This window comes from Petromyzon marinus, chromosome 28 (assembly GCF_048934315.1).
Source record: "Petromyzon marinus isolate PM22_M1 ecotype Great Lakes invasive population chromosome 28, UKy_Petmar_22M1.pri1.0, whole genome shotgun sequence".
NCBI classification, from domain to species: Eukaryota; Metazoa; Chordata; class Hyperoartia; order Petromyzontiformes; family Petromyzontidae; genus Petromyzon; species Petromyzon marinus.
In genome coordinates, this window is record NC_133694.1 from 1,789,511 (window position 1) to 1,807,691 (window position 18,181).

Below are 18,181 nucleotides of genomic sequence, written 5' to 3' on the forward strand. Positions count from 1 at the left end.
CTCCAGTTTTTCCCGCTACACGTTTAGAAACACGCGTTTAAGGGTATTTCGCTGATATCACTTTCCATGTGACAAGCCACTTCGTCGGGCTATCAGTTGTGGTGGCCAGGTCGCTTCTGATAAAAGAGCTGTATTACAAACTCAGTGGACCTTCACTTGTAAAATAAATAAATACAAAGTTTCATTAAGACAAAGAGTGACGAGACTGGGTGATGCCTTTATGAGTCAACCCCGCGGAATACGAGGGTCAGGTTCTTGGGAATCTGCGCGAAAATAGAAACACAAACGTCGATGCTGTTCTACGTTTGGGGAAACAGGGGGATGGGTGGGTGGTGAGGTTCCCGTGTCCGAGTGAACGTACCGCAGAAAATTAAAATGTATCATAACATGAATCCTGGGCAGTTACATCCCCATAATGTACTTAATTAAATTGTACAACAGTACAAAAATATAACACAAATAATGCAACAAAAATAGAATACGTAAACAAAGCAAAACCCATGCACACACATTTATACCGTGAATTTGGAAGTTTTATTTACCCCGACACATCAACGTGGCGGTGTCCTTGCGCGTTCAAGATACGCCACCTCGAGGTGCACACAGCAAGGCGTCTTTGCTTGTGAGTGGTACACAAGATGGCTTGAGTGCACCACACACGGACCCCACGATTCACCCACTCAGCAAGTCCCCATGATGACACTTTACCAATTCGCGAATGGTCGAGGGGGGGGCGGAAGGGCGCGAAATTTGAAATGGTATACACATTTTTTTTGTTAACCGCGAATAAATGAATTTCGCGAGGGAAAAAAAATATCCGCGAAAGAAAACGACTTACTGGATTGATAAAAGTTACGATAGCGCGTTGAGTTCGTTCTCCGTTCAAGAGTCAATGCGATGCTGCCGCCTTGTGTCGGAGTGAGGTATAGCGGCAGTGGTCCGGATTCACACTCAAAAAATTAGAGGCGCAGCCCCTGCAAATACTTTATGTTGTGGCTTGGCTCTCCAACACACCGGTGTGCTGCACTAGTGACGAATTGGCACGTTCTGTTTACGTGTTCAACCCGTACTAGTTGGCTGTTTCGGGTGGTGGCGGGTTCTAACCACACATTTATATATTTACGCGATCTACGCCAAAATAACCTTTATTATGAATATTGGTCGCGAAAGCCGAAGTGTTAAACTGCTTTATCTCGTCACTGCTGACGGATGAGGGCCTCAACTAAAAGGGAGCGCGATTGTGCCTTATCAAGAGATGTGTCAAGATCGATCTCTGTCGAGGAGGCTCGTGAAGGACATTACCGGGCGGTGCCAGGCTAGGTGCACTTTGAGGTCACCTGGGCAATTGAAAGGCAGTCGCTTGTAGAGCCCCTCGAGAAGGCATTTGGCCTCGTCGTCCATGCCAGTATGTCGTGGAAGGGATGAGAGTACCCACAATTTGCCCCACCGCACGCGGCCTGCAACATCGACCGCCTGTGGTGGACACATTTGTACCGCTGGATGGACAGAGTTGCGGCGTTAACTGCTAAGCCCTAACCTCCCTCCCCCTCCTCCTCCTATCGTGAGGGGTCGTGGGGGGCCAACGTGGAAGGGTTAGACCATCCGCCAGCAGGGGCGAGATGGAGCCGTTGCAGGGCTGCGCCTCCCCCTCTAGCACACGCGCGAAGCTGCAGATGCCGGCCGAGTCCACGAGGTGGCAGCACCTCCTCCGTAATGAACAGCAACAATTCATATGCTTAGCTCTTTCGGTAAAGTCACGTTGAAGGGAAACAATAAAATAATAAAATATATATAAACCAATATATTTTATTGTTTCCCTTCAACGTGACTTTACCGAAAGAGCTAAGAATATGAATTACTGCAGTCACGAAAGTTCTAAATCAAAATTTGAACAGCAACAAGACAAAGACCGCCCGCATAGCCTTCAACAGGCGGTTGGGGCAAGTGCCGTTAGCGAGGAGCACCGATGAAGGCCGGCACGGCGCACGAGGGGGTGGGCAGCACCACGCCCGGCCGCCTTTGTCTCCCTCGTGGCGATGTTTTACGCACCAGCTACTGAGTCGACCTCAGGGAGGGCGGCCCGGGACGGGTTGAAATCGGATTGGGGAATCGAACTCGGGTGGCCGGGTTCGTAGCGTCGCCTGTTGTATTTGATTTGTTTTCCCCACGTGAAGGCTACCCGGTGTTGTTGACACGTCACGTGTTGCGTTGTCTTCTCGTTGGCTCGCAGCAGCATCACCAAACAATTTGTTGTTATTTTTTTATTCAAATCGGTGTCAAATAGGGGCGAAGTTCACTTCAAGGTCTCTTATTCAACTTGGCCACTCGGGCGAAGAGTAGAAACAAGCCGACGGATGAATCAACAACAAAACGTCTCAAGGAGCGGAGCAATTCACTAATTAAATGTCCCCTTCCTACCCTCTCATCACTGTCCAGTGTCCCGCCCCGCCATAGCCCAGCGATTGCGACCCCTCCCCCTTGAGCACCTGGGACGCCCCTCGTCCCCACCCCCCTCGCCCCCACCCCCCTCGTCCCCCACCCCCCTCGCCCCACCCTCACTGCTTTGGCGCGTGGGACGTGAGACGTGAGACACGAGACGTGAGACACGTGACACGTGAGACACGAGACGTGAGACACGAGACGTGAGACGTGTGACACGTGACACGTGAGACGTGAGACACGAGACGTGACACGTGACACGTGAGACGTGAGACACGTGACACGTGAGACGTGAGACACGAGACGTGAGACGTGTGACACGTGAGACGTGAGACGTGACACGTGACACGTGAGACCGTCTTCCCCCTCTCCCTTCTTCCCCCCCCTTTTCCCGCCCCACCGCTTTGGCGTGTGCGGCCGTCTCCTCCACAGCCCCGCCCTTCTTCCCCCCTACCCCCCCCCCACCACCGCTTTGGCAAGTGCGACCGTGCCCCCCCCCCCCCACCGCTTTGGCACGTGGGCACGTACCCCCCCCCCCCCTTTAGCACGTGGGGCCGTCTCCTCCCCCCACCACTTCCCCACCGCTCCTCTCCGCGCAGCTGCACCGCCTGCGCACCCGCGATAGCCGAGGGGCAGCGCGCGCGCCCCCCCCCCACCCCCCGCGAGACGACGCGGCCGTTGCGAGGCCGGTAGAGACGCAGCGACCCCAGCCCGCGACAGCGGCGGCCTCATCCCTCGCTGCCATGGAGCGCCCGGGTATAGGTTCGACTCCTGCCCGTGGGGGTGTCCCCGGTAAGTCGGCACACACACGCACACACACGCGCGCACGTGCACGCACGTACCACAATAAACACAAACGTTGCTCGTTCTAAACGCGCTTCTTACGTATCCCATCAGTGGCGCGCGCGGCCTTCTGGGGTCGCTAACTTATCAGCAGCGTTTGTTTCAAGACAAGGAGAAGACTCTGGACAGGTCTCGTCACGCAGTGTCTCATCAGCAGGCTCTGGCTTGCTTGACTCCCTGATTTAATGGCCATCGAGGCGGTGTTCATGGCATATTTACAACCTTGAGCCAGCGGTGGGAAATTCCACATTCCTATGGCGGTTGATGTGTTTATCCAAATAGACAACCAGTTGGTCTGCCCCAGAAGTGCGGTAACTATTTTATCGACACCGGAGAGATGATGGGGCGAGTCAACTCCTCTCAACCGGGATGCGAACTCTCGACCCTGTATGTTGAACTTTTCTTGCACCGTACATAGCCAACTGGTCTTCATCCGCTGAGCCACCCGGCTGGACGCGGCACTCAAGGGGAAACTGATATCGCGGTAATCGTCATATCGCGATATTTCATATCGTGAAAAATGCTATCGCGGCAACCTTCTTCCCATGATGTTTTCCATTTTTTTGTACATCAGAGGTGGCAACCCAACATACAGGACGGATTCAAGCCCCCGTCCTCCCTCTGGTCGTCACTGCTCTCTTCTGCTGCTCCTACTGCCTCCTCGTGTTCACTGGACACGCAGTTGCGGAGTTTCCTTACAAGAACGAGTTTGTTCGAGACGAAGGCGAGAGTTGACACACTTGACATCGTGGATATGAGTTCGTATGCACACCACGGCTAACACGAGTGGCGAGTGGGGTTGCCACCCGTCCCGTTTTTTCCCACGATCGTACTCTTGTTGAGGAGGCAATTGTTTACTGTTTTGAGAGATTTCACGGGACATTAACAAATTCCAATAGTTGTATCAATTGCTCAATTATAACAACAACGTACCACTTAAGACCGTGCATTCACATGCAGTAGTCCTCCCCTCTCCTTGGTATTGTGAGATTCTCCCCTCCCATGATATGTCCCGTTTTTATATCAGAGGTGGCAACCCGAGTGGTGAGTGACATCTGATCCAGGCCTGGATTAACCACCCACGCAGGCTGGCTCCTCCTGCACACCATGAGTAGCCAATGTTAACTCGGGACTTAGGAGAAACATAATCGTAGGTGGAACACACGGCGTTGCTACGATGTCGCAGTCTGCTTCAGCTTCTTCTTGTTGCCGTACGTCTGCTGATGCCGACGTAGAGAGACAAGGACTGCAATTTCACATTCGGGCGGTCGAGCCCAGATAAGCGCGTCAGGAGTAGCGGAGCTTTTGCGAATCGTCGCCGCGATGTCTCCTTCGGCATCGGTGTGGTCGTGACACGATTCTGGTAACTCCCCCACCACCACCCCCACCACCACCCCCACCACTCCTCGCAAGGTGCCGGTGGGACGCCGCCGCCGCCGCTCCGGCTGAGCGCCTGGGGCCCGTGGCAGTGCCACTGCGAGGCGAGCTCCCAGGCGCGGTGGCGCCGCGTGCTCTGGACCCAGGGCACGCGGCCCGTGCGCCCCCCGCAGCTGGTGCAGGTGGAGGCGTGCAACCTGCACGCCTGCCCGCGCTGCACGGCGCGAGACTGCCGCCTGCTGCCGGACAACCGCGCCGAGGGGTTCTGAGCTCCCCCCCCCACTCATTCCCCCCCACCCCTCATCCCTCCACCCCTCTACCCCCCAACCCTGATCCCACCCCTCCCCCCCACCCCTCCCCCCACCCCTCCTCCCCCCAACCCTGATCCCACCCTCCCCCCCCGCCCCTTCTCCCCACCCCTCCTCCCCCCCGAACTCTCTCCTATCCCCACCCCTCGTCCCCCCAACCCTCTCCTGCCCCCCCCCACCCTCTCCTGCCCCTACCCCCCCCCCCCACCCTCTCCTGCCCCCACCCCTCCTCCTCCCCCCACCCCTCCTCCCCCCAACCCTCTCCTGCCCCCACCCCTCCTCCCCCCAACCCTCTCTTGCCCCCACCCCTCCTCCTCCCCCCAACCCTCTCCTCCCCCCCACCCCTCCTCCCCCCCCCCACCCTCTCCTGCCCCCACCCCTCCTCCTCCCCCCACCCCTCCTCCTCCCCCCCACCCCTCCTCCCCCAACCCTCTCCTGCCCCCACCCCTCCTCCCCCCCCCACCCTCTCCTGCCCCCACCCCTCCTCCCCCCCCCCACCCTCTCCTGCCCCCACCCCTCCTCCCCCCCCACCCTCTCCTGCCCCCACCCCTCCTCCTCCCCCCAACCCTCTCCTGCCCCCACCCCTCCTCCCCCCCCAACCCTCTCCTGCCCCCACCCCTCCTCCCCCCCCCCACCCTCTCCTGCCCCCACCCCTCCTCCTCCCCCCAACCCTCTCCTGCCCCCACCCCTCCTCCCCCCCACCCTCTCCTCCCCCCACCCCTCCTCCCCCCCCACCCTCTCCTCCCCCCACCCCTCCTGCCCCCACCCCTCCTCCCCCCCACCCCTCCTCCCCCCACCCCTCCTCCCCCCCCCACCCTCTCCTGCCCCCACCCCTCCTCCCCCCACCCCTCCTCCCCCACCCCTCCTCCCCCCCCCAACCCTCTCCTCCCCCACACCCCTCCTCCCCCCCCACCCCTCTTTTGTCCCCACCCCTCCTCCCCCCAACCCTCTCCTGCCCCCACCCCTCCCCCCAACCCTCTCATCCCCCCCACCCCTCCTCCCCCCACCCCTCCTCCCCCCAACCCTCTCCTGCCCCCACCCCTCCTCCCCCCCACCCCTCCTCCCCCCACCCCTCCTCCCCCCCACCCTCTCCTGCCCCCACCCCTCCTCCCCCCACCCCTCTCCTGCCCCCACCCCTCCTCTCCCGCCCCCCGCTGTGTGGTGCCCTATCCTGCCAACCAAATATGAAAATGTAATTTAAAATACAATATTATTCACAACAGAAGTTGTGGGTTAGATCGCGCAAATATAAACGTGTCGTCAAAACTGCCACCACCCGACACAGCCAATTAATGAAGTTTGTCACGTAAACAAACCTGTCACTCCGTTAGCAGTACAGCACTAACCGGTGCGTTAGAGAGTAAACCCACAGTCTGGCTGTCGCCTGATAATGCTAGCTGTAATTACTGGCGAAACGTCGAACTCAAGTGGTAAACGTTGTGGGTTTACGTGACAAACCTTACTAATTGGCTGTGTCGGGTGGCGGCGGGTTTCACGACAAATTTATATTTACACGATCTAACCAAAAAAACCTCTTATGTACGATTTAAAATATTAAAGCTCGGACACGTGTGTATGTTGAATTTGTCTCGCACCATCCGTAGCCGACCGTGATCATCGGGGGGGGGAGGGAGGTGTGTGGGTGTGGGGGGGTGTTTAGTGGGGGGGGGGTGTGAGTGGGGGAGTGTTTAGTGGGGGGGGGGGGGGTGTGAGTGGGGGGTGTTTAGTGGGGGGGGGGGTGTGAGTGGGGGGTGTGAGTGGGGGGGTGTGAGTGGGGGTGTGTGAGTGGGGGGTGTGTGAGTGGGGGGGGGTGTGAGTGGGGGGGTGTGTGAGTGGGGGGGTGTGTGAGTGGGGGGGGGGTGTGAGTGGGGGGTGTGTGAGTGGGGGGGTGAGTGGGGGGGTGTGAGTGGGGGGGGTGTGAGTGGGGGGGGGTGAGTGGGGGGGTGTGTGAGTGGGGGGGTGTGAGTGGGGGGGTGTGAGTGGGGGGGGGTGTGAGTGGGGGGGTGTGAGTGGGGGGGGTGTGAGGTGGGGGGTGTGTGAGTGGGGGGGTGTGTGAGTGGGGGGGGGGTGTGAGTGGGGGGGTGTGTGAGTGGGGGGGGTGAGTGGGGGGGTGTGTGAGTGGGGGGGGTGAGTGGGGGGGGGGGTGAGTGGGGGGTGTGTGATGGGGGGTGAGTGAGCGGGGTGTGAGTGGGGGGGGGGGTGTGAGTGGGGGGGTGTGAGTGGGGGGGGGTGTGAGTGGGGGGGGTGTGAGTGGGGGGGTGTGAGTGGGGGTGTGTGAGTGGGGGGGGGTGAGTGGGGGGGAGTGTGTGAGTGGGGGGGGGTGAGTGGGGGGGTGTGTGAGTGGGGGGGTGTGAGTGGGGGTGTGAGTGGGGGGGGGTGTGAGTGGGGGGGTGTGAGTGGGGGGGGGTGTGAGTGGGGGGGGGTGAGTGGGGGGTGTGAGTGGGGGGGGGGTGTGTGAGTGGGGGGGGGTGTGAGTGGGGGGGGTGTGAGTGGGGGGGGGGTGAGTGGGGGTGTGAGTGGGGGGGGGGGGTGTGAGTGGGGGGGGGGTGTGTGAGTGGGGGGGGGTGTGAGTGGGGGGTGTGTGAGTGGGGGGTGAGTGGGGGGGTGTGAGTGGGTGAGGGGGGTGAGTGGGGGGGTGTGAGTGGGGGGGTGAGTGGGGGGGGTGTGAGTGGGGGGGTGAGTGGGGGGGTGTGAGTGGGGGGGGGTGTGAGTGGGGGGGGGGTGAGTGGGGGGTGTGAGTGGGGGGTGTGTGAGTGGGGGGGTGTGAGTGGGGGGGGGGGTGAGTGGGGGGGTGTGAGTGGGGGGGGGGTGTGAGTGGGGGGGTGTGTGAGTGGGGGGGTGTGAGTGGGGGGTGTGTGAGTGGGGGGGTGTAGAGGGGGGGGGGGAGTGGGGGGGGGGTGAGTGGGGGGGGAGTGGGGGGTGTGAGTGGGGGGGTGAGTGAGTGGGGGAGGGTGGTGGGGGTGTGAGTGGGGGGTGTGTGAGTGGGGGGGTGTGTGAGTGGGGGGTGTGAGTGGGGTGTGTGAGTGGGGTGTGTGAGTGGGGTGTGTGAGTGGGGGGTTCTGTATAGTTACGATCTCACGTGCGAATGAATGACGTGGCCACGAGCCCGATAGCGACTCACGTCGACAGCAGTCGACAAGACCAACGGTGGTTGTTGCTATTGTCACAGAGCCGCAGGTAAATAGGAATAGATAAGGCTCGTGGTGATTAGCGCTGCCACCGAGGGCGTGCATCGACAGGGATAGCGACGGCAGCAGCAGCAGCAGCAGCGACCTGGTTACCCGGTAGCACAGCGATGAGGCCATCAGCAGAGAGGATGGCGACTACGCACGGGGCTATTAATGCGCGACCGGCTCAACGCTACACAAAGTTCCCGCGACACGTTCGTCAGTAACACCGCGCGTGTGTTAGTATGTGTATGTATGTGTATATGTATGTATATGTATGTATGTGTGTATGTATGTGTGTATGTATGTGTGTGTGTATGTGTATGTATGTGTATGTATGTGTATGTATGTGTGTGTGTATGTGTGTGTATGTGTGTATAGGAGTGTGGGGAGCGGTAGTGTAGCGGTTAGCGCCATGCTGCGCTATGAACCCGACCACCCGGGTTCGATTCCCGCTCACGGCCAACACCAGTAACAAATATCTGAACGGGTCCTGGGCCTCCCCAGGTCGACTCAGCCTCAAATGAGTACCTGGTGCGGTGTGTAAACATCGCCACTAGGGAGACAAAGGCGGCCGAGCGTGGTGCTGGCCACCCACCCCCTTTGTATGCCGTGCCGGCCTTCATAGGTGCTCGCTAACAGCACTTTCCCCAAGAGTGTGTTCAGGCGATAGGGGGGATCTTTGTCTTCGGTTTTAAAAGTAAAAACATAAATATAGCATCGGCGGCGATGTTTCGTGTGATGGCCCTACTTCAGAGCACAGCTCTAACGGAGGCCCATCTCCCTTCACGAGTCCCTCGGCGCGAGTGAACAACACAGCGGCGGGTTGAGACGGCAAACCCGCATCACGCGATCGCAGCGACACCGCTCGCTCGTACGCGTGGCGACTTCAATTGGTTTGCCTCTGCCGGCTGGTGGGAGGGCATTTTGACACGGACGTGGTCCCACATCATAACGTGGCTTTGGAAAAAGAGAGACGACAGAAGGGGGAAGGAGGGGGTATCTGGTGAGATTCGATGAAGTCGGCGAATTCAGGGCGACTTGTTCGGCTGTCGCTGACTGCCACCACCACCACCATGACTATCACCACCGCCGTCAATGTCACCGCCACCACCGCCGTCACGTGGCGAACGCGGGCACCCGCCGCTCTCTGCCGCCGTCGGGGGCGTCGCCCGTGGTGCCGTGCGTGCCACCGCTGACGGACGGCACGGCGGCCCGCACGGCCCTCCTCCTCCTCCTCCTCCGGTGGCGGCGCAGCAGCGCTCCGGCGACCTCCGCGCGCAGCTCGGCGGAGCGCAGGCCGTAGACGAGCGCGTTCACCGCGGGCACGCCGCACGCGTTCGCCACCTGCAGCACCGTCTTGGCCGCGACGATGCCGCGCAGCGTCGGGGGGAGCTCCTCGTCCGCCGTGTGGCTCAGCCGCTCGGGCGCCTGGAACTCGGCCACCTCGAGGAGGAAGATGGCCATGCCCACGGCGTAGGAGACGGAGAGCAGCGTGCCGTGCGTGAAGCACGTGTGCAGCGCCTTGCGGCGCGACGGCACCGGCCTCGACCGCTCGCCGGCTCCGGCCATCGACGCCCGCATCACCTACAAATAACAATAATAATAATAATTCTAGATTTGAAGCTTTCGTGAATGCAAGGATCCACACTCTTTGGTTCTATTCGGACGCGACCTGGGCTTGCTGTCTTCACTCCAACGCTGTCCTCTGGACAGTCCAGTCCCTTCACCTGATGAAGGCCACTTGTGTTGTGGCCGAAACGTCGTGATTTTTTTTGTTATTTTATTTTTACCTACGTGACTTTACCGAATAGAACCAAAGAATAATAATGAGAAGTAAGAATCTCAACCTGTCTAACTATATAGCTGTTTTTTTATTAACTCGGTAAGGCCCACTTTGAGCTGTGTGGATTTTATTTTTTCATAAGCGACCTGGCCATCATTAATAATAGCCCAACGAAGTGGCTAATCATCACGTGGAAATGTATAGCAGCCACATACTCTAAACGCGTGATGTTGGTTCTAAATGTGGAGCGAAAACCGGAGGACCTGGAGAAAAAAATCCACGCGACCACGTGGAGGGAGCCACGCAAACTCCAAATATACAGCAGGCGTCAGGGATGGGATCGACCCCACGACCTGCTGCATACCAGGCGAGATAGTTAACATCTCGCCACCGTGACGCCCCTAGTTGTAACTCGCCGTCACGCAGTATTCACTCGGTCTCGACAAGAGAGAGGGAGAGGGAGGAACCACAGCAGCAGCAGCAGCCACGCGTTGAGGAGCCGGCGCTCCGAACGATTTGCCCAACAGAAGCACAGAGAACAAAGCAAGCAACAGAAATAATGAGAATCCCTTGGTGGAACGGCTCACTGTGGAGCCGTTCCACAACGACGATTCTGCACCACTCGCCAGCGAAATACATCCCAGTGGGTGGGGGGGGGGGCGATAATCATCGTGTCGGGTTCACGGGCCCGGTGAGGGGTCGACCCGCAAACGGCGTTGGCCGCTAGCACACACACACACACTCGCACACACACTCACACACACACACTCGCACACACACACACACTCGCACACACACTCGCGCACACACACTCGCACACACACTCGCACACACACACACACTCGCACACACACTCGCACACACACACTCACTCGCACACACACACACTCGCACACACACTCGCGCACACACACTCGCACACACACACACTCGCACACACACACACACTCGCACACACACTCGCACACACACAGTCGCACACACACACACACACTCGCACACACACTCACACACTCGCACACACACACACACACTCGCACACACACTCGCGCACACACACTCGCACACACACACACTCGCACACACACACTCACTCGCACACACACACACTCGCACACACACACTCGCACACACACTCGCACACACACACTCGCACACACACTCGCACACACACACTCGCACACACACTCACACACACTCGCACACACACGCACACACACTCGCACACACACACTCGCACACACACGCACACACACGCTGGCACAAACACACACACTCGCACACACACACACACACGCTCGCATACACACACTCACACACGCTCACGCACACGCACGGCAGCGAGGAAGGCAGCGCCCGAGTGACGCGACCGAGCGTCGGCCTTGCCCAGACCACCAGCTCACGTGGGAGCCCTTGGGGCTGGGGGTGCCCGCGTCACCTTGGCGTAGGTGAAGGTGCTGAGCAGCAGGAAGGCGGTGGACATGACGCCGGTGAAGGCCGAATCGAAGGCGACGTCCGAGGACGAGCTGTGGCACGAGGCGACGGCCAGTGACATGTGGTCGCACATGAGGCCCGGCAGGCGCGGGGGTCGGGGGGGCCGCGTGGCGGGGGCCCCCTCGGAGCCGCCGGGGGGCGGGCAGGCGCGCAGGTGCAGGGAGGCCCCCAGGAAGGAGGCGGCGACGGCGAGGGAGGCCGCCCAGCCCACCGCCAGCGCCACGCAGGTGCCGCGGCCGCCGTGCGTGCAGCGGAGGTAGTGGAACGGGTGGCAGATGGCCAGGTACCTGGGCGAGGTGCGCCGCGGAGGGGAGGGGCGGGGGGGTCGTGGCGGCGGTGGCACCGCGTCGAGCTTACGGCGAAATGTCCGACGTTTCGCTTCACGTGCCGAGAGCTTCGTCGGGAATGGAGCCGTGACTCCCAGATGGGGGAGAGACCGCCCCCACCTCCTCATCCATCCAACCAAACTACCCCCCCCTCCACCCACCGACTCACCCGCCCGCTCACCCCCCCACCCCTCCACCCACCGACTCACCCGCCCGCTCACCCCCCCACCCCTCCACCCACCGACTCACCCGCCCGCTCACCCCCCCACCCCTCCACCCACCGACTCACCCGCCCGCTCACCCCCCCCCCACCCCTCCACCCACCGACTCACCCGCCCGCTCACCCCCCCCCACCCCTCCACCCACCGACTCACCCGCCCGCTCACCCCCCCACCCCTCCACCCACCGACTCACCCGCCCGCTCACCCCCCCACCCCTCCACCCACCGACTCACCCGCCCGCTCACCCCCCCACCCCTCCACCCACCGACTCACCCGCCCGCTCACCCCCCCACCCCTCCACCCACCGACTCACCCGCCCGCTCACCCCCCCACCCCTCCACCCACCGACTCACCCGCCCGCTCACCCCCCCCCACCCCTCCACCCACCGACTCACCCGCCCGCTCACCCCCCCCCACCCCTCCACCCACCGACTCACCCGCCCGCTCACCCCCCCACCCCTCCACCCACCGACTCACCCGCCCGCTCACCCCCCCACCCCTCCACCCACCGACTCACCCGCCCGCTCACCCCCCCACCCCTCCACCCACCGACTCACCCGCCCGCTCACCGAGCCACGCACGCACTCACCTGTCGAGCAGCATGCTGGTGACGGAGGCGAACCCGGCGCTGGACGTGAACGAGAAGAAGAAGAGCTGAGCGCGGCACGCGGACAGCGACAGTGGCACCGCGGCGGCCCCGGGCAGCCCCGGGCGAGCGAACAGGAGGAGCGCGAGCCCCGCGTGGGCGCGCAGGAGGTCCGCGAGCGCCAGGCTGGCCATGAAGCAGAACATCGCCTTGCGGCGGAGCGCCGGCAGGCAGGAGATGGCCGCCACCAGCGCTGCGTCCAAAGCGCAGCCGACGACGTAGAGCGCCACGGCAAGGCCCTGCACCAGTGGGGCGGCCTCGCCCAGCCCGAGGGCCGGGTGGTAGGAGAGGAGCTGCGGTGGCTCGATACCGTTGTCGTCGTCATCCGGCGGCGGCGGCGGCGGCGCCAGCGACGCGTTGGGCGACGCGCGACTCATCTCGCGGTGCCCGCACGGATGCCCCCGTGGGCTTCCGCGCGCCGTGCGCGGTTTGCTGTGGGCGGCGGAAGAGTTGGAAATTGAAGCGGGCATCTTCATCGCGACCGCCGCTAGCATCATTGCGACCGTCATCGGTATCACCATCTTCTCAACTTCGGCTGCCCCAATACAACCACGCGTTCCGCCAGAGCACGCGTGGATGTATTGGGGTAGCTGAGTGGAGTAGTGCACTCGTTCCCCCAGAGTAACCACCCAGGCACTCCATCACATACCTCGCCACCAACACGACCGCCCGCGCCCTCTGGGCAACACAAAGCTCCCCACCCACCACCCAGCACCACCACCCACCACCGTAGTCTTAAGCGGACTGTTGGGGCTGTCGGCACCACGCCACAGCCGGGTTCGCTTAACAACGCCGCGCTAAAGCTGGCTGAGTCGAGTCTGAGTCGACCCCGGGGGTGGGGAGGGAGATCCCAGGAGAGGTTCGGAGAACAATAATAATAAAATAATAATCGTCGCCGTCGGTGGCCGTGAGCGGGACTCAAACTTGGGTGGCCGTGCCCGTGTCTCGTCACGAGACGTAAACACGAGAGAGCGCTCACGCGGACGCGATCCCGACGCTCCCACGCGTTCATCATCATCACAATCAGCCGTGGTTTAGAGACGCGAGCCAGAGCGGTGAGATTGAGGCCACGCAACCCGACACTGCGGGCAGTCCAGTAAAGCCATCGGGATACAGAGAGATATACTCATAGAGATACAGAGAGATACATAGACATACATAGAGACAGAGAGATATAGTCATAGAGATACAGAGAGATACATAGAGATACATGGAGACAGAGACATACATAGAGACACAGAGAGAGATACTCATAGAGATACAGAGAGATACATAGAGACACAGAGAGATATACTCATAGAGATACAGAGAGATACATAGAGACACAGAGAGACACAGAGAGATGATCATAGAGATACACAGAGATACAGAGAGATATACTCATAGAGATACAGAGAGATACATAGAGACACAGAGACATACATAGAGACAGATAGATATACTCATAGAGACACAGAGAGATACATAGAGACACAGAGAGACACAGAGAGATGATCATAGAGATACATAGAGACACAGAGAGATATACTCATAGAGATACATAGAGACACAGAGAGATAAACTCATAGAGATACAGAAAGATGCATAGAGACACAGAGAGATATACTCATGGAGATACAGAGAAATACATAGAGATACATAGAGACACAGATACATATATAGAGACACAGAGAGATACTCATAAAGACACAGAGAGATACATAGAGACATAGAGAGACACAGAGAGATGATCATAGAGATACATAGAGACACAGAGAGAGATACTCATAGAGATACATAGAGATACATAGAGACACAGAGAGATATACTCATAGAGATACAGAGAGATACATAGAGACACAGACAGAGATACTCATAGAGATACATAGAGATACATAGAGACATAGAGACATACATAGAGACACAGAGAGATACTCATAGAGATAATAGAGATACAGAGAGATACTCATTGAGATACATAGAGACACAGAGCGATACATAGAGACACATCGAGATACATAGAGATACTCAGAGACACAGAGATATACATAGAGACACAGAAACATACATAGAGACACAGAGCGATACATAGATATACTCATAGAGATACATAGAGACACATATAGATGCATAGAGACACATAGAGATACATAGAGATGATCATAGAGACACAGAGAGATACATAGAGACACAGAGATACATAGATATACTCATAGAGATACATAGAGACACATAGAGATACATAGAGACACAGAAACATACATAGAGACACAGAGCGATACATAGAGACACAGAGAGATACATAGAGATGCTCAGAGATACATAGAGACACAGAGAGATACATAGAGACACAGAGAGACACATAGAGACACAGAGAGATACATAGGGACACAGAGAGATACATAGAGATGCTCATAGAGATACACAGATATACATAGAGACACAGATAGATACATAGAGGCACAGAGAGACACATAGAGACACAGATATACATAGAGATGCTCATAGAGATACATAGAGACACATATAGATACATAGAGACAGAGAGAGATACATAGAGATGCTCAGAGATACATAGAGACACCGAGAGATACAGAGACACAGAGCGATACATAGAGACACATAGAGATACATAGAGACACAGGGAGATACATAGAGATACTCATAGAGATACATTAAAGACGAGGCACAGTAGTGCGACTGTGGCCATGCAACCCACACTACGGACCGTGCAGTGAACCCACCGTGGTCTGCGCTCCTTCAACGCAGGAGGAGGAACAGCGACACGACACGAACTCTCACTCTGTCTCTCTGTCTCTCTCTGTCTCTCTCTCTCTCTGTCTCTCTCTCTGTCTCTTTCTGTCTTTCTGTCTCTCTCTGTCTCTCTCTGTCTCTCTCTCTGTCTTTCTGTATCTCTCTGTCTCTCTGTCTCTCTCTGTCTCTCTCTCTGTCTCTTTCTGTCTTTCTGTCTCTTTGTCTCTCTCTGTCTCTCTGTCTCTCTCTGTCTTTCTGTCTCTCTCTGTCTCTCTGTCTCTCTCTGTCTCTCTGTCTCTCTCTGTCTCTCTGTCTCTCTGTCTCTCGCTCTGTCTCTCGCTGTCTCTCTCTGTCTTTCTGTCTCTCTCTGTCTCTCTGTCTCTCTCTGTCTCTCTCTGTCTCTCTCTCTGTCTCTCTGTGTCTTTCTGTCTCTCTCTCTCTGTCTCTCTCTGTCTCTCTGTCCCTCTCTGTCTTTCTGTCTCTCTCTGTCTCTCTCTGTCTTTCTGTCTCTCTCAGTCTATCTCTGTCTTTCTGTCTCTCTCTGTCTCTCTCTCTCTCTGTCTCTCTGCCCGAAGCCCTCTTGTCGTGGCCAGCAACAGCAGCACCAGACCTCGACATTAGCATTTAGCTCCTGAACATCTTGACACTGCCATCATACGCAAGAATGTAATCAGCCGTGGTCAATCCACTGCTGGATGAAGGCTTCCCCGCGGCGCCTCCGGAGCCACCGCGATCCTGGCACGGGGAAGATCCGCACGAGTCTCTGATTTCATGGCTCCATCTCCCCGGCCGGACACGACATCCTCTCGTACGACCCCAAAAAACATTCCTCGATCGATTCGCACCTCCGATTGGCAGGGTTGGCAACGTACGGCGCGAAAGAATTTCGACATGCATGCATACGAACTCGCTCCGACGGCGCCTTTCTCAAAGCCAGGGGGCCCCGTGGACTTAGAGTGATCCTCTTAGAAAGGAATAGAGGCCCTCATCCAGCAGTGGAGCGACCGATCCGACGCCGGCACGAGGCAGCACGCACCCTGGGGGTTAGGGGTCAATCCGCACCTCGGTCACTGCCGCACTCTTCTCGATGCGCTGCGACAAATCCCACGGCCGAGGGCCCCGGCGCCCGTGGTCGAGTGCCCCCCCCCCCCCCCCAACGCGGGTCGTCACTCGCAGGGCGCGCCGAGCGGAACGCCGCCGTCGTCTGCGAGTCCCGGGGTCTGGGAGCTTCAGCGGGCGACTCGGAGGCGGCGGCTGCGCTCGTAGCCCCAGCGGGGGGGTCACGGGATAACGAATGGGAGCTCGCGAAGTGGAGGGAGGGAGGGAGGATGGGAGGCGAGAGAGGGAGAGGGACACGCGTCTGCTGACCCAGCCCCAGTGAAGGATGTGGGACAGTATGGTGGTGGTGATGATGATGGTCGTGGTGATGATGATGGTGGTGGTGATGATGATGATGATAGTGATAATGATGGCGGTGATGATGATGGTGGTGGTGATGATGATGGTGATGATGATGGTGGTGATCGTAATGATGATGATGATGGTGGTGATGATCGTAGTGATGATGATGATGGTGGTGATGATGATGGTGGTGATCGTAGTGATGATGATGGCGATGAGATGCTCAGCCATGGCCATTCCACTGCTGGATGATGGCCTCACCCCACACCCCCCTCCCACCTCAAGCCGTCAGTATTTATTGACGCTTCGTGACGTCTTGTTTAAATATTCTCTACTTTGCACCCCTGTCGTGTTTTTGGACTGTTTGTTGTTGTAACTTGCTGACCCGCCCCGACTTGGACGTCTGTGAAAAAAGAGCTTCACAGCTCATCGGATTCCCTCCAGTCTAATTAAAGATTCGGATTGTGACCTCTCACGCGTCTTGCGATACACTCAACCGCACGAACACACGCATTCTATTATTATTAGTATTACTATGCCGGTAGGAGGAAGCCACTGGAGCTACGCACTTTTAAAACTAGATGGACAAACTCATTTCTTTAGAACTGATTTTTGTGTTTCGTTTGTTTGTCCTCGCCCCCAACCTCTCATGAGAACGGTTGGCTAAGTACGGTGCGAAAAAAGTTCAACGTACATACATACACACATAGACTCGCACGAAGATCCATGGACTCACACAGAGACCCATAGACTCACACAGAGACCCATAGACTCACACAGAGACCCATAGACTCACACAGAGACCCATAGACTCACACAGAGACCCACCGTTTGCCGTCCTTCCCCCGCACCTCCGATTTGCACGGTTGGCTACGTACGGTGCGAAAGAAATTCGACGTAAGTGCGTAGACCAGCTGATTGTCATAGCTCCATCTCCTCGACGGACGTCCCCTCCTCACGAGTTCCCCGTTCCAAGACTTCTGACCACGCCGAGCCCTGCCCACTCCCCCACTCACCTCTTTATAATAATTTAAATTATGCCATTAAACCCTTGCAAGCGTTCCCCCAATCCGTGTGTGTCTCTCTCTCTGTCACGCACTGTAACTTACCAGGATGCACGTCTCTACCCATTTTCGGTGGTTGGATGTTTTTTTGTTGTTTGTCGTTCCGTTTTTCTCTGCGTGGCGATCGGCGGCGGGGGCGGCGGCACCGGGAATTTTGCAATCCACAAACGTCGCCCGGTCAGACCCCCGAGCCCAACTCGCGACTGCGCCCGTTGAAATAGTCGGGGGGGGGGGGTGGGGGGGGGCGACACGCTGAGGTCCTCCCACGCACCCCTCCAAACACGCCCAAGTATTATTGTGGCCGGCCTAAGGCACTACCACGAGAGGACAAGCTACGCCTATCCATAATAACCCCATATTATTGTGCGATATCTTA

At 58.2% G+C, this 18,181-nt stretch overlaps 1 protein-coding gene and 1 long non-coding RNA gene across 2 annotated transcripts; one reads left to right on the forward strand and one right to left on the reverse strand.

Annotated features, from left to right (window-relative positions):
• The first annotated feature begins 3,115 nt into the window (after nt 1-3,115).
• Nucleotides 3,116-12,672, forward strand: LOC142929284 (uncharacterized). The gene is made up of 3 exons (XR_012945513.1): nt 3,116-3,231; nt 3,857-4,645; nt 12,562-12,672. It is a non-coding gene; the product is annotated as an uncharacterized LOC142929284 (long non-coding RNA).
• On the reverse strand, nt 7,986-13,035 carry LOC116946824 (olfactory receptor 1B1-like). Its single transcript, XM_076070240.1, has 3 exons — nt 12,551-13,035; nt 11,359-11,701; nt 7,986-9,721 (listed from the first exon to the last, which is right to left on the reverse strand). The coding sequence occupies exons 1-3, from the start codon at nt 12,982-12,984 to the stop codon at nt 9,254-9,256; spliced, it is 1,245 nt and encodes a 414-aa protein (XP_075926355.1). The 5' UTR covers nt 12,985-13,035; the 3' UTR covers nt 7,986-9,253.
• Nucleotides 13,036-18,181: the final 5,146 nt, after the last annotated feature.